The 14,731-nt window shown below is 50.5% G+C and overlaps 1 protein-coding gene across 2 annotated transcripts in view; it reads right to left on the bottom strand.

Moving 5' to 3' along the window:
- Nucleotides 1-486: 486 nt before the first annotated feature.
- The window catches only part of timm50 (translocase of inner mitochondrial membrane 50 homolog (S. cerevisiae)), a 22,475-nt gene continuing 8,230 nt past the window's right edge, over nt 487-14,731 (bottom strand). The window contains exons 1-9 of one of the 2 annotated variants that reach the window (XM_028419794.1): nt 14,620-14,731; nt 14,491-14,512; nt 7,662-7,720; nt 7,293-7,412; nt 6,177-6,281; nt 5,579-5,677; nt 1,344-1,500; nt 1,143-1,249; nt 487-1,059 (exon numbers count right to left, since the gene is read on the bottom strand). The exon at nt 14,620-14,731 is cut by the window's right edge and continues 69 nt beyond it. In XM_028419794.1, coding sequence (XP_028275595.1) covers nt 961-1,059; nt 1,143-1,249; nt 1,344-1,500; nt 5,579-5,677; nt 6,177-6,281; nt 7,293-7,412 — 687 coding nt within the window. In that variant the 5' untranslated portion in view covers nt 7,662-7,720; nt 14,491-14,512; nt 14,620-14,731 and the 3' untranslated portion in view covers nt 487-960. The remainder of the gene's footprint in view (nt 1,060-1,142; nt 1,250-1,343; nt 1,501-5,578; nt 5,678-6,176; nt 6,282-7,292; nt 7,413-7,661; nt 7,721-14,490; nt 14,513-14,619) is intronic. The other variant, XM_028419793.1, reaches the window with a different exon arrangement.

The raw sequence follows: 14,731 nt of genomic DNA, 5'->3' as shown, positions 1-14,731 counted from the left end.
AGTGTAATGTGAGAAGTTTGCTGCTCATTTACAGTGAAGCTGAGCTTGTAAAGGTATAAATCTGTCATGAAAACACCAATCGCCCCGCTGAGAGCAGGAGGAGCTGAGAGCAGGAGGAGCTGAGAGCAGGAGGAGCTGAGAGCAGGAGGAGCTGAGCAGGAGGAGCTGAGAGCTGAGAGCAGGAGGAGCTGAGCAGGAGGAGCTGAGAGCAGGAACCACCGAGTCAAACAGCAGAATCACAACAGGCGGCTCTGATCCGTTTATGGAGGATCAGGAAAAGGTTCTCAAGCCTCAGAAACGGTCGTCGTGGTTCTCCTCTCTTTGGATGACTGTTCTGTCCCTGTGGGGGGGCTCCTTGCGATGTCCCATAATGCAATGCATGCTCACAGATGCTGCCATTAATGCTTAAGCAGACAACCAAACCACAGGTGGAGCAGCGGTCCACGCCGCCGCCGGACGCTCCGACATATTCAACAAACTCATCAGTACTACTTCTTGTTTATTGGTATACTTATATGAACATTATTTAAACAGCAGCCGTCAGCACAGGCTGACACACACACAGGACACCAAACATTCAGGACAGGACAGAGCTCGGCTGGTCCCAGGTCAGATCCTGTGAGCGGCGGAGCGGACCAGAGCCGGAGTGGCGATAGCAGCGCTGGTCCGAGATCAGCCTCCAACCGCCAACAACAGAACGTCAAACCGACCTGGACCCTTTAGTTTTTTATCCAATCAGCAGAAGATGACTGAAGGAGGAGGGGTGCCGAAGTCCCGCCTCCACTAAACCAGGAAGCACGCCGCGTACTGGCGCAGAGGCCGGCCAATGTCCTGGCTCCGCTTCCCCAGCAGAGACCCCTCAGCTTCAGTACTCAGGTCTCTCCCCCTCACCTCACCTCACCTCAACGCTGACGGCGAGCCGGGCTGTGACTGGTGGAAGAGTGAGGGTGGGGGCGGGGCTCACTGCTGTTTGGAGCGCCAGAACCGGGAAGTGATGGAACCAAGAGAGAGTCCCTGTTTCTTCTGCTGGGAGAGCTCAGCCAGACGCTGCTCCTCCTCCTGACGGGGGACAGAGCACAGAGTCACACCAGGGAAACACAGGAAGACACGCAGCCCGCGGGGCGTTTGAGGTCTCCTCCTACCTGGGCCAGCTGAGCCTGTCTGCGCTTGAAGGCTTCGATGGGGTCGTCCTCCAGAGCGTAGTTCTCCAACACGGAGCGAACGTCCTCCACTCCACTCAGAGCGATGGCTGCCAGAGAGGAGGAGGAGGAGAGAACTTATGCTACCAGTACAATAACATAAAACACCATGCGGAGACCCTGAGGCCTCGCTGTGGGTCTTACTCTTGAGGAAGTTGGCGAGGTCGTAGAGCGTTCGGTCGTCGGAGTTTCCGTCCCACTTCTTCAGGGCCATGCCGTTAAAGGGCTGCAGGCTGAAGGCCTCCCGCTTACAGTCCACCACGATCACCTTCCTGCTGTCCCGGTTCAGACACGACACGTCCTGAAACACACACACGGCTCAGAACGTCAGTGAGACATGGAGAAGGGACGGATTTCTTTTCCTCGTGCTGCACCTCCCACTCCACCCGGCTCAAGCTGTGGGACGCTGTTGACCTTTTTATGGTCTAATCAAATAAGAAACTTCATTATCTTAATGATCCTTAATATTCACAGAGATTAAAACCAACACAACACACACACACTTTCCCTGTTAGTCCCAGCTGTGTGTGTGTGAGACAGATGGAGAGGGACGCTGCTTGTTGTCTCCATCACCAGTCTCATCTGGTGCCCAGCCCCCCCTGAAAACTGCTGTGGGTGCTGCCCTGTGTGTGTCTGTGTGTGTGTGTCTGTGTGTGTGTGTAAACCCCAGCGGAATGATTCATACATCCTTCTCACGTCAATGAATAAAAGGCATGTGTGTGTGTCTCTGTGTGTGTGTGTGTGTGGATGAAGGCAGAGCAGTAAGGAGCGTTCTGATGGGGGGCGCGAGGACCAAAGGGTTAACTCCAGTGTGATGGTTAAAAGTTATTTATTGGGACGTGATGTGTGAACTTTAACCCACTGTGTGCACAATAAAGACATGGCTGATTTAACCATCTCCTGCTGAAGGAACCACACAATCTCTGCAAGAGGAGTCCCAGAGACTCACATCACGTCTGTGATGACAAACGCTACACAACTCTGCCTGGACTGTGAGCATGGACGGGGCTTCAAAGTCCTGCAGATCAGCCAAACAGGCTCTGATCCCAGAGACCGAGCGGGTCCCAGTGTGGCAGCATGTTCTGTCCTCCATCAGACGACGGCTCACGTTCTGAATAAAACCATCACCCAGCCCCCCCTGCAGGACGTCATGTCCCAGCGGTCACAGTGTGCGCACGCTTTGTGCAGCCTGTCATGCTGAATGTTTGAAGGCCCGTCGACTCAAACTGTGATCATCATGTCTGGGGTGGTTGTAGCTTCAACACCACAGCTGGAAGCACCCAGAGCAGGAGCTGGCTGCAGGTGGGTGGTTAACTCGCTCAGCCTGCAGTCCTTCACACACACGGTGACATCAATGAAAGGTCGCGCCCTAACAACTTCCACGGCGGCACACTCCGCTCCGTGTCTTTTGTATGAAAATGCCGCTCGTCAAGCGTGCCGTGTGATGTTATTGGCAGGAGCCATCTGTGGCTGCAGGAGAGGAGGAACAGAACCGACACCCACTGCTGAGCGGACGCCGGAGCCAGCCGCTCCCGTCACGGCCTTTCACCTCAGCTCTGCTCACGCAGCACGTTTCACTCTGAGCTCTGCAGACAGAGACTCTGAGCGTGGGTCATGTGACTCCTTCATGGCTTCCCGCTGGCTGCTGAGGGGGACAGGACAGTGTGGTTACTGCAAATACTTTCATTTTAAAGGATTTTAAACTCGGACACGTCACATGTCGTCATGCACGGCTCCATCGGAGAGTCTGAACACGGACAAGCATATCAAAGGGCATCCTGAAGCTAACTAGCATCCTGAAGCTAACTAGCATCCTGAAGCTAACTAGCAGCCTGTTTAGACACGACAACGAGCATTCTTACTCCACACGTCAGCTTTGATAACTTTAGGTTAGCCACTAGCAACTGTAGCAAACTACTGGCTTTTAGGTAAAGTGATATTCATGAGCAGGTATAAGCATCTCTGGGGAACTAAGACCCCGTTCACACTGGGAAATCAATCTGGCTAGAGCGGGATTCGGGCCGTATCTGGATATATCTGGAGTGATTTCAGTCCACCTCTGAAAGGTGGATCTAGCCGGATTGGCTTATATCTGGCTCAGGTCTGAACGCAAATGCGGCTAGTGAATCCAGCTAGCGACGTCATACTTCCAGTTCATGGGGACAGTGTCCGGGTCACGTACAAAAGCTGCATGTAAACAACCGTCGAACTACGACAGCTTTGCCCCGAGTTTAATTTCCACAGGGCTACAAAGGAATAAACTGCTGAACGAGCGACACGGGACAAAAAAACAAAAAAACACACGACGCATGCGCACACCTGAACGGACTCTGTATATTACGAGGCGCCACCTAGTGGTTTGGAGGACAACAAACAAGTTGGATTAAGCTGGACTGAGCACAGACACGCATGTAAATGGTCTGAACATATCCAGCTTAAAGGCGATCTGGATTCGATCCTGGGTTGACTCTCTCCGGTGTGAGCGGGGCCTAACGAAGCTTAGCCTTGCAGCTAGCATATGTAGGCTAGCAAAAACACGGACAGACCAACACGTAGCACATGGTGGTATACAAAAGCATTTCTAAGCTACCAACTAGCATATCTAGGCTAGCAACAAGCGTTGTAAGGCTGTGACCCGCTTCCATAAGCTAGCTGCTAACCTATGTAGAAAAACAAGTTCAGGAGAGGGGAACCACGACCGCTCTGCTTCAGTGCTGTTTGCTGTTCTGACAGGAAGGTCGGACATGGAGCGGCACAGTTTAATTTAGCATCATCTGTTGTAGTTTAAAATAAAAAAGTCAGTTAATCCAACTGTTGTGTTTCTTATCCTGGCAACAGCCAACAAACAATAAGACGTCTGATCCACTGCAGGCCTGCAGCCCACGCTCAGATGCAGGCCAGCAGACAATAGCTGCTGCAGGTTTTATCAGAGGCTGAGGAGGAATCAACGCCACCGCTAATGAGGAGCTATAAATCTTATTTTAATACAGACAGAGAACAGCCGCCAGAAGCTCAATGTGTCCAGATATCAGAGGAAAAGGGAATGAAGGAGTAAGACTTCATCAGATTTATAATCCAGATCATAAACATGTGTGATTACTGGTCCTGATGTCTGCGGTGTTCACACCCTTCTTTGTCTTTATGATCATTTTCATTCAGACACTGACAGGCGATGGCAGAAAAAGCACAACCAGTGTGTTTAAAAGACTCATTTTAATTTCATGGGAGGTTTAATAACTTTCTCTGGACATATGCAGCATCTCTAACTCAGCATATGGAGCATTCAGAACTCTCTCTGAGCATCTGTTGCATTCAGGGCTGTCTTGGCGTTATGGAGATGAGACCATACAGTGTGTCTTCTGTCTGGGAAGTAGGTTAAACCAGCTCCTTACAACCTCCAGACCGCTCGGCAGGGCAACACACACACACACACAGACACACACACACACACACAGACACACACACACAGACACACAGACACACACAGACACACACAGACACACACAGACACACACACACAGACAACACACACACACACACAGACACACAGACACACAGACACAGACACAGACACACACACACAGACACACACACACAGACACACACACACACACACAGACACACACACAGACACACACACACACAGAGACACACACACAGACACAGACACACACTCACACACAGACACACACACACAAACTCACACACAAACTCACACACACAAACTCACACACACAAACTCACACACAGACACACACACACACACACACAGACACAAACTCACACACACAAACTCACACACAGACACACACACACACACACACAGACACAGACACACACACAGACACACACAGACACACACAGACACACACAGACACACACACACAGACACACAGACACACACAGACACACACACAGACACACACACACACACTCACAGACACACACAGAGACACACACAGACACACACACACACACAGACACACACACACACACACACACACACACACACACACACACACACACACACACAGAGATGACAGTTGGAGGGAGACAGAAGGAGGAGGAGGGGGAGGAGGGGGTGGTTAGGGAAGAGGAAGGGAGGAGAAACTCGAAGGAAGGAAGGCATGGGTGAAGGAGGGAGGTGAGGTAAGAGGAAGAGGGGAGAGAGGAGGCAGAAGGTTAATGAAGCCTGAAAGGGGGAGGCGAGGGGGAGACGTCTATTGTGGAGAGGAGGAGGAATCAATGGCTGCAGCAGAAGGCGGCCATGAAGGGGGGGGGGGGGGGGGGGGGGGGGGACAACTTTGTGTTACTTTGTGGAGCTGCCGTGACATCACACAGTGACATCACACAGTGACATCACACACACACAGCGGTACCTTCACATGGTGCCCCTCCATGTAGCGTGTTGCATCCCTGAAGAGCCGATACATGACGAAGCCCTGAGGGTCGATGCTGTCGATCAGAGGATACGCCGTCTGAACACACGGACAAACAGGTTCGTTCAGGTTTACACACAAACTCCTACAGTTTAGGGTTCAGACTGGAGGACGAGAACCTCACTGTGCCCCAGCCTGTGTGTGTTTGTTTGTGTGCGTTTGTCCTTAACATGGCTGTAAACAAACACTTCACGCACACTGAGCACAGACCTGGCTGATGAGAGCAGGAACAGGATCTTACCAGGAATCAGCTGGTGCTCAGTACAAACACACACACACACACACACACCTCCACTGTTACAGTGACACCTGATAACAATAAGCCTGCACCATAATCAATAATGTGTTGATTAGTCCACAGCAGGTGTGTGACCACAGACAACAAGATGTCCGCCTGAGACCGCAGACAGTCACATGTTACTTAAAGACTTCCACACTGTCCTCTGGCAGCTTCCAGCTCCACACAAACGACCAGACAGCAGTCAGCTCTCATCAGCCTGTGTGTGTGTGTGTGTGTGTGTGTGTGTGTGTGTCTCACCATGCCCGTCTCTGCAGTGAAGATGACGATCTCATAGAGCGGTGTGAGCTGCTGGAACAGGTAGTCGATGCCCGGACGTTTCTTAAAGCGCCAACCTGTCGACAACTGGAACCACACAGAGTGCAGAGTGTGATTAATACCACTGTGTGTGTGTGTGTGTGTGTGTGGTCCCAGCAGTGGGTGTGTACAGGCTGCTACTAAAGCAGGGTTTCCTCACATGAAAACTGATTTACCATTTGAAGCTTTTTTACTGCTGCTGTGAGGACATCATGCAGGGAGGCGGGCACAGGTATGTGTCCCAGTGACATGTTACTCTCAGACCCCTGCTGGTCCTCTCCAGCCGGCTCCTGGTGTGTGTGTGTGTGTGTGTGTGTGTGTGTGTGTGTGTTCCTCAGAGTAAACAGTTTTCTCATGTTACAGACCTGCTGATAATCTGCAGCTGTGGATACTATGAACTGCTGCCGACTGTTTAAGCAGGTCCTGTGTGTGTGTGTGTGTGTGTGTGTGTGTGTGTGTGTGTGTGTGTGGTCGGAGGGTTTAAAGAAGACATGAAGAGTGTGCTGTGTGAGGTAAGAAAGCTGAGTAACAGAGGCAATGATAATGAAGAATAAAAGTGTGTGTGTGTGTGTGTGTGTGTGTCACACAGGAAGGAGGAAGTGGTGGGGCAGGTGAGGGGGGGGGGCTGTTGTGTTTGTCTGCATTAACAGGCGGCAGGTGTCGGATTACAGCTGCTGCACACCTGCCAGGTAAGTGGACTGTACACACACCTCACTCTGTGTGTGTGTGTGTGTGTGAAGGGGCATGTTTCCACAGACAAGTGAACAGGTGGTGGGACACACCTCCAACACATCCTCCACCTGTCCCATAAAGTCACTCACCTGCACCCCTCCCACTCTTTAACTGTTTCCTTCTGTAAAGGATCAGTACAAAAGTCTGTGTGTGTGTGTGTGTGTGTGTGTGTGTGTGTGTGTGTGTGTGTGTGTGTGTGCCTCTCCTCTGTTGTACATAGGACAAATCACACAGTGTGTTTGGGGACAGAAATCTAAGACTTGTTTTGTTCCTTTTTCCCGTCTCTGTTTTTAAAACGGCATCCTGTCTTTTAACCCTTGAACGTACCGACCACTCCGGGTGCAGCAGGACATCGGTGAGCTCCAGCACCAGCGTGTATGGCGGCTGGTAGTACGGCTCCTTCAGAGGGTCGGGCAGCAGCTTGGGGCTCGTCGGCTCGATGATCATCTGACATCATCAACAGGAGACACACATCAGAGTCTGAGCAGCTCCAGATGAGGAAGCTGGCAAATTTAACACGGGGAAGCCCGGACCGGACACCACAAGCAGCACCGAAAAACCCAAACAGGAAGCTGGGATATGCCCACATCTGAGCCCACGTGCAGAGCAGAAAGCCTGACCTGATGTTAGTGTGCAGCTGGACGGGTCAGCTCACTGAGGACACACAGAGCCCTCTGACAGGGCGGCGGGACTCACCTGTCTGTAGTCTTTGAAGTACTTGAAGGTTCTTTTTAGCTGCTGGATGACTGCAGGGTCTGAAACACAGAACAGAAACAGTCAGAATATGTTCAACGTATTGATTTCAATCAGTTCAACACACGAGCTGAAACAGAAGGAAAAGAGTTCAGAGAACAAGCAGTGAAGTGAGGAGGACGAGGTTAGACCCCCAGGATAAAAACCAGCACAGCTGCAGTTCTAAAAAATACAACTCCCTGAGGAGCACCAGCTGATAAGACCAGAGCTGCTCAATGAGTCCGCCTGAACACAAACCGAGCCGAGCTCACGTGTGTTTGGGTTCAGCATGAGACGACCCGATCGGTCGTACTGATGACACCCAGGTCAGCTGATTGATCAGAGGAATCGCCGAGTTTGACCTGCAGCCTCCAAACTGATCAATGAGGCAGTGACGCAATGATGCTGCTGATAAGCCAGCTAGCTGAGCCCTGCTAATCAAACCTCCAGCTGTCAACGTGCTAATGACTAATAATAATAAAGACTTCGTTTCCCAAGGGGCCGCGGGCTCATTACTGAAAATGGAAGCACAATGCTGACACACCCACACACACACACACACGTGCCACTCTCTATCCTTCATCTCTAAACACTGAAGGAAGGCCGCTCCGGTCCCAGGGGACTCAGTCCCCCAGAGTTCATAGCAGCGTGCTGAAGCAGGAAGCAGAAGCCATCTGCCACAGCCCTGCTGTGATGACGCGCTGAGCGAGCGAGCACGCCGTGATAGGTGAGGGTGTGTACACATGTACATTTATATATGGTTAACAAATGATGGGGGGGTCTGGACCCTGGCTCATATTTTCCACAACAATCAGCTGGTAAACACACACACACACACAAACACACACTCTCACACACGCACACACACAGACACACACACAGACACACACACAGACACACACACACAGACACAGACACACACACACAGACACACACACACACACACACACAGACACAGACACAGACACAGACACAGACACAGACACAGACACAGACACAGACACACACACACACACACACACACAGACCAGTCTGCCTCCATAAGCAGGTGGTGTGTGTGTTTTGAGTAATAAAATAAGTGAGGTGATAAGATGCAGTGTGCTGTGGAAGAGGATGTTTAACCTGCACACACACACACACACACACACACACACACCACACACACACACACACACACACACACACACACACACACACACACACACACACACACACACACACACACACACACACACACACACACACACACACACACACACACACACACACACACACACACACACACACACACACACACACACACACACACACACACACACACACACACACACACACACAGGCAGGCAGCGTGGAGAATGTACACATGGCTGTTGAGTAACCACTCCCTGGGGAGCCTCAGCAAACACACTCCATAATAGGAAAATGTGTGCTTGTGGTATTACTGCAGTGAATATTGCTCAGTGTGTGTGTGTGTGTGTGTGTGTGTGTGTGTGTGTGTGTGTGTGGACTTAAGATGTGCTTTTATCATGTTAATGATGGAGGAGAGGTGATGGCGTGGCGGGGGAGGTGGAGTGTGGACGCCTCAGAGTGGCTGATGCACAGAGGGTGACAGAAAAAGGATGGAGAGGAGGAGGAGGACCTGTCACCCTGTCAGTGAGGAAGAGGACGTCTGTCAGCGAGGAGGCAGCCAGGCTGACATATCTGCACAGCAGCTCAGGCCTCTGTGATCCAGCGGAGTGCTTTTTCTGGTCAATAATAATAAGTTAAATACATGTTTTTGTGTCTTGTAGATTGTTTGGGTTTTCCATGTACATTTCTGAGTCTAGTAGATATTTGAATACAGTATTTTTCCCTCGTTGTTCCCTTCCCTTGGGTTTCTTCAGAGATTTAAGGTCGCAGAATATTAACTAGAGAACCGAAGCCTCTCTGTGCAGTACAACAGTTAAAAGACATGAAAAGTGTTGGTCATGTGACTGCCGGTCCATCATGGCGCCCTGCTTGTTGCTCAGGAGGGCAGAATGTTTGTTTCTACTGAATCTGTACATTTGTTTTTCATTAAGTTTTTATCTCAGACTTGCTGATAAACGTGTCAACACGTCAAGTCCCAAACACCATTAGCCGTGTGCAGCACTGTTCCGATGTATTTACACTGGTGGTTCCTGTTGTTTGGAGCTGGGGTGACTGGGATTCCTGTTCGTCACGTGTTGCTGCCTGTGACTGTTTCCTCCTGCAGATATTGTGGAGGAGAGGCCACCTCTTGTTTCTGTGCTTTCATCTTCCCCCCTCTCTAACGGTCTTCCTTTCATAGTCAATGTCAGCTCTTTGTGTGAGAGAGGCCTCGCTCGGTCGAGCTGTCAGATCAGGCCTGTTTGCGTTTTCCTCGAAAAACCAGCCTGGGTGGGCCGACGTGGGCCAAACGGCTCTCCTCCTGCACTGGAAGCGACCTGCCGGGGTGACACCGAGGCCGCCGTTACCCTGATGACATCACCCACACGGGCTACGCTCCAAACACCATGTCGGCTGGACATGTGTGCACCCATCACACTGAACACAGCTACTGTGAGGTACGGCCACACAAGATGCTCGTCTGACATCAGCAGATCTGACAGAACCCAGGAACTCATCACCATGCGGACGCCCCTCAACCCCCGTGCTCCACCCTCACCATAACCTGCACCGACACACCTGATGTTCCCTGCAGCTCCAGACCGCCTGACAGAAGGAAACATTCCTGAGATCTTCAGAGATGGTAAAAAAAACCACAGGAGTTATTTTAATTCTGTGACACGTCTCCATTTGTGGGAAAATATTTCTCTTCAAGGCAGCAACAAAATGTCAAGAAGAATGGGTGGAGGCCAAGGGGAAGAAAACAAGCTGACATCCGCCTGGTAAGGATGGAGAGAGAGGGAATGAAGGAGGGAGGGGCAGGAAACGATGAGAGGAGGAGAGAAGGAATGAAAGGAAAACAAAGAGCACGGAGGTGGAGGATAAAGACGAGAGGTAATAATAAACAGAGGAGGTGATGGAGGAGTAAAGGGGTGGAGGAGCAAGGAATGAAAACAGGCATGAAAGTGAAGAAGGTGAGATAGAGAAGATAAGAAAGAAAAGCTGCTAAGGAGGGAAGGAGCCAAGCTGAGGAAGGAGAGGAAAGTTAGAGGGAAGGAGGGAAGGAGAGAGAGCTGAGGAGGGAGGAGGTGTGGAGAGATGGATGGAGGGGCCTCCCTCCTAAACAAAAGCCGTGGTCAGGCCCCGCATCTGCTGCACAACAACACCTCCTCCTGCTCCGTCAATCGCTCTCTGGGTGACAAACGGCAGCAAGGCCTGGCCTCTGTGTGTGTCTGTGTGTGTGTGTGTGTGTGTGTGTGTGGATGCATGTTACAGCAGCACAGGATATGAGGTCTGTGCAACACTGACGCTGTCACCAGAAGAGTCAGGACTTTTAAAGAGAAGATGTCAGAGCGCCGCATGTTTTCACAAGCTTTAACATACATGTGAGCCCGGGGGTTTCCTGCATGGCCGACTGGAACTTACAGTGGCTTCCCCCAGAGCCAGAGGAACAATAACAACAGCTGAGTACGAAAATATCCATCCCATCCTCTTTGAATGCACATGGACACAAACATGAACCCACTGAACCCCGAAGCCTCAGCTAAAAAATAAAGAGTTCACTCCAACAAGACAAAATCTAAAAGTCCTGTCCTCCTCAGCAGCCAGCAGGACGCCATGATGGAGTCACATGTGAGCAGCAGTCACATGACCAACACTCCTGCCTGGAGTGTGTGTGGGGTGGACGTAGAATGAAAGTGAATGTGAAGAGGAGGAGGATGAAGGAGCACAGATCCATCCCCTCTCCCTGAGGGACCATGAACTTTTAGCCCGGTCCCTGCGCTCATCAGGGGTGCTCCATGATGGACGCTGTGTGTACATGTTCCCCTCTTGTTGCTGTAAGTTAAAGTGTTTCCAGGAGGCCGTGCGGCCTTCGCTCGGTCATTAGGTGACGGCTGGAGCTCAGACTCCCCTCCAGCATAACAGGAGTGTAAACACATGTGTGTGTTTTAGGATTGTTACTGCACACACACACACACACAGCAGGACTTGGTGTTACAGTGAACAATCAGCCTAATGTGACTGATTATGTAACAGGAAGGAGAAATGGTTTGGGTAGATGCAGGAAGATGCACAGAGTTCTGTCGGTACTGAAGACCTGCACATGGAGGTCTGTGAATCATCAGGAACCCTGGAAGCTGGATGTTTTGCTCATACTTTAGCTGACTTTGCCATTAACCCTTCCTTTGTCGTTCACATGTGGTCTGACCCAGGAACAACATTTAAAGCTGAAGATGCTACAAAGCGCGTGTGTTCAGGTGTATGATGGTGATGATGATGGTGTGTGTATGATGGGTCACAGTGGTTGCTATGGTATCCGACGCTCCTCTGCATCACGCAGGCGAATGCCGCCGCTTGGCATGCAAACAGAGTCTGTAGCCAAACACGTCCCACAAGACTTATACATCCATTCATCCCGCCGCTCACCTTCTGCTGCTCCCAGAGGAGGGGGGGGGGGGCGTAGAATGAAAGTGAATGTGAAGAGGAGGAGGAGGAGGAGGAGGAGGATGAAGGAGCACAGATCCATCTCCTCTCCCTGAGGGATCATGAACATTTAGCCCGGTCCCTAAGCTCATCAGGGATGATTTGGCTGCGCCCCCTCCCCCGCGGTCCCTGAGAGGGTCCCTAAGGTCATGATTGGCCCCCTTATTACTCTGAAGAGGGCTGATGGGAAATGTGTAGGCGGGCTTTCAGATCTGAACCATAAGCAATTCAGGAGCCGATCATTTACACCATTCATCACCGTTCAGTCTAATCAATACAGAGGATTTAATAATCATCATCATCTGAGGTCTTCATCCACGGAACAGCCACGCTCATCCATAAATTAAAAACAGGCTCGGGTTACTGCCGGAACGCACAGCTGTTGGCCAAACACAAACCTGAACCACATCCAACTGTACAAAGAGCCGCGGTTACACAACACAAACCACAAATATCCTGGAAAGGTTTCACTTTTACTTCAGTTCAAAGACGCACACTGCGGTTCTTCCTTTGACCCAGATTTACTCAACAACCCAAAAAGAGGCAGATTCTTCCTGTTCTCAAGAAGAGCCTCAAACATGTTTCTCTGATCAAGCAGAGTTCCAAATGATTCATGTCATTAACAAACGTTCTGGGAACTATTCGAGGCCGTGAACCGATCGCCATTTTGACCAGGATGATGTTCATACGACTGAACCGTCTCTCTTGGTGGTAATTTATAATCTGCTCGCTTAGAAACATCCAGAAAAGTCTGACTCCTCAGTAAACTGGTCCCTGAACGCTCCACTGCACGTGTGTGACGGACAGCTGTGAGCGGGTCGATGTGCCGAGCCAACATTCTCCTTTTAAACGCATTCTGATCGCCTGCCGATACAAATAATTCCTTTGTCAATACCTCCGTGTCCCTGAGGTCTCCGCATCCACCCTTCTGTTCATGAATCAATCCATCCATCTGTACCGCTCCTGTCTGTCCATCACAACCTCAGCCCCAGTAAAAACACCTGAAGGCCTCAGGAAGCCAGAGAGCTGGACAGAGATGGAGACAGATGGACGGAGGGACGCAGAGCGGAGAGGCAGCAATAAAGTTACAGACACAGAGGGGGGTGCAGAGATGGAGCTGTGGAGCCAGATGAGGACAAAGTGGACCACTGGGAGCATTTATGATGGATGAAAGCACCGCAGGGGGGACGTGTGATGAAGCAGAGACAGACCGCACCGCAGGGGGCGAGGGAGGTATTGATGAAGTGATTATTGGCGACAACAGGCGATCAGAATTCGTTTAGAAAGGCAGCAGATCGATCAGCTGACTCAGCTGGATCACTCATGAGCTCAGCAGGTTTTTACATTGCTGTGTGTACATGTTCCCCTCGTGTTGCTGTAGGTTAAAGTGTTTCCAGGAGGCCGTGCGGCCTTCGCTCGCTCACTAGGCGACGGCTGGAGCTCAGACTCCAGACTGGAGACTGGAGTGTAAACACGTGTGTGTTTGTGCTTTTTGGGCGGGTAGATTGGGGGGGGGGGGTGAATGATGGGACATGGGCATATGGATTGTTACTGCAAACACACACACACACACTCACACTGAGCACAGTTGGCAGTGCCACCAAAGCTCTGGAGTGATCCATCATTCAAACAAACAGTGACAGCAGCACATCGCTGCCAGGGTTCAATACAAACACACACATGTTCTGCAGAATGAGGACTCCTCTGAACCCACACACACACACACAGACACACACACACACACACACACACACACACAGTTCCTTCTGCAGCATCACACATGCACTCAACAGAAGGCATCTTTCAGTGTTTTCAGGCAGCAACAGTCAAAAAGTCAGTCACTCACAGCAGAGCTTTAATTAATGATGATTGATTTATCCCCAAATAATCTCTTAATGTGTCTTCAACTTTTCTTTTTTAACTTTAACTTCTCTTTTAAACGTGAGCAGCACACATTTTGTAAATATATATATTTTCTTGTAAACGATGTTGATACTGTTTCCTTTGCCTTCACAGGTCTGTGTTTAGCAGGCTGAGTGTCTGTATGTTGCTGCTGTAACCGTGAATAAAGTGCTTCTAATTGTTTTAATCTGTCTGTTGTTAATCTCCCGGGTGTGGATTACAGTTTTATGTATGTATTATGATGCATTTTAAGCTCAGACTACTGTAACATCAGTGATCGATCAATAAAACACACACTCACCTCTGTCGAACTCATCTGGAATCTGTCAGAAAGAACAGAGAAGAGTTATTACAGAAGACAGAGCAGCTGGACGATGATCAATCAGTGAGTGTGTGGGATGACATCAGTGTGTTTGACGTGACCGCTCACATCAAGAGCTGGTTGTTGACGCTTAAACAAATGAAGGGAGTTCTTCTTTCAGTGGAGGACCAATCAGAGCCTGACTGCTTCATCCAGAACACACAGCACCATAACAACACCG

This window comes from Parambassis ranga, chromosome 13, assembly GCF_900634625.1.
Source record: "Parambassis ranga chromosome 13, fParRan2.1, whole genome shotgun sequence".
Classification (NCBI taxonomy): Eukaryota; Metazoa; Chordata; class Actinopteri; family Ambassidae; genus Parambassis; species Parambassis ranga.
Note: the sequence above shows the minus strand (reverse complement) of the source record. Positions and strands in the feature narration are given on the sequence as shown.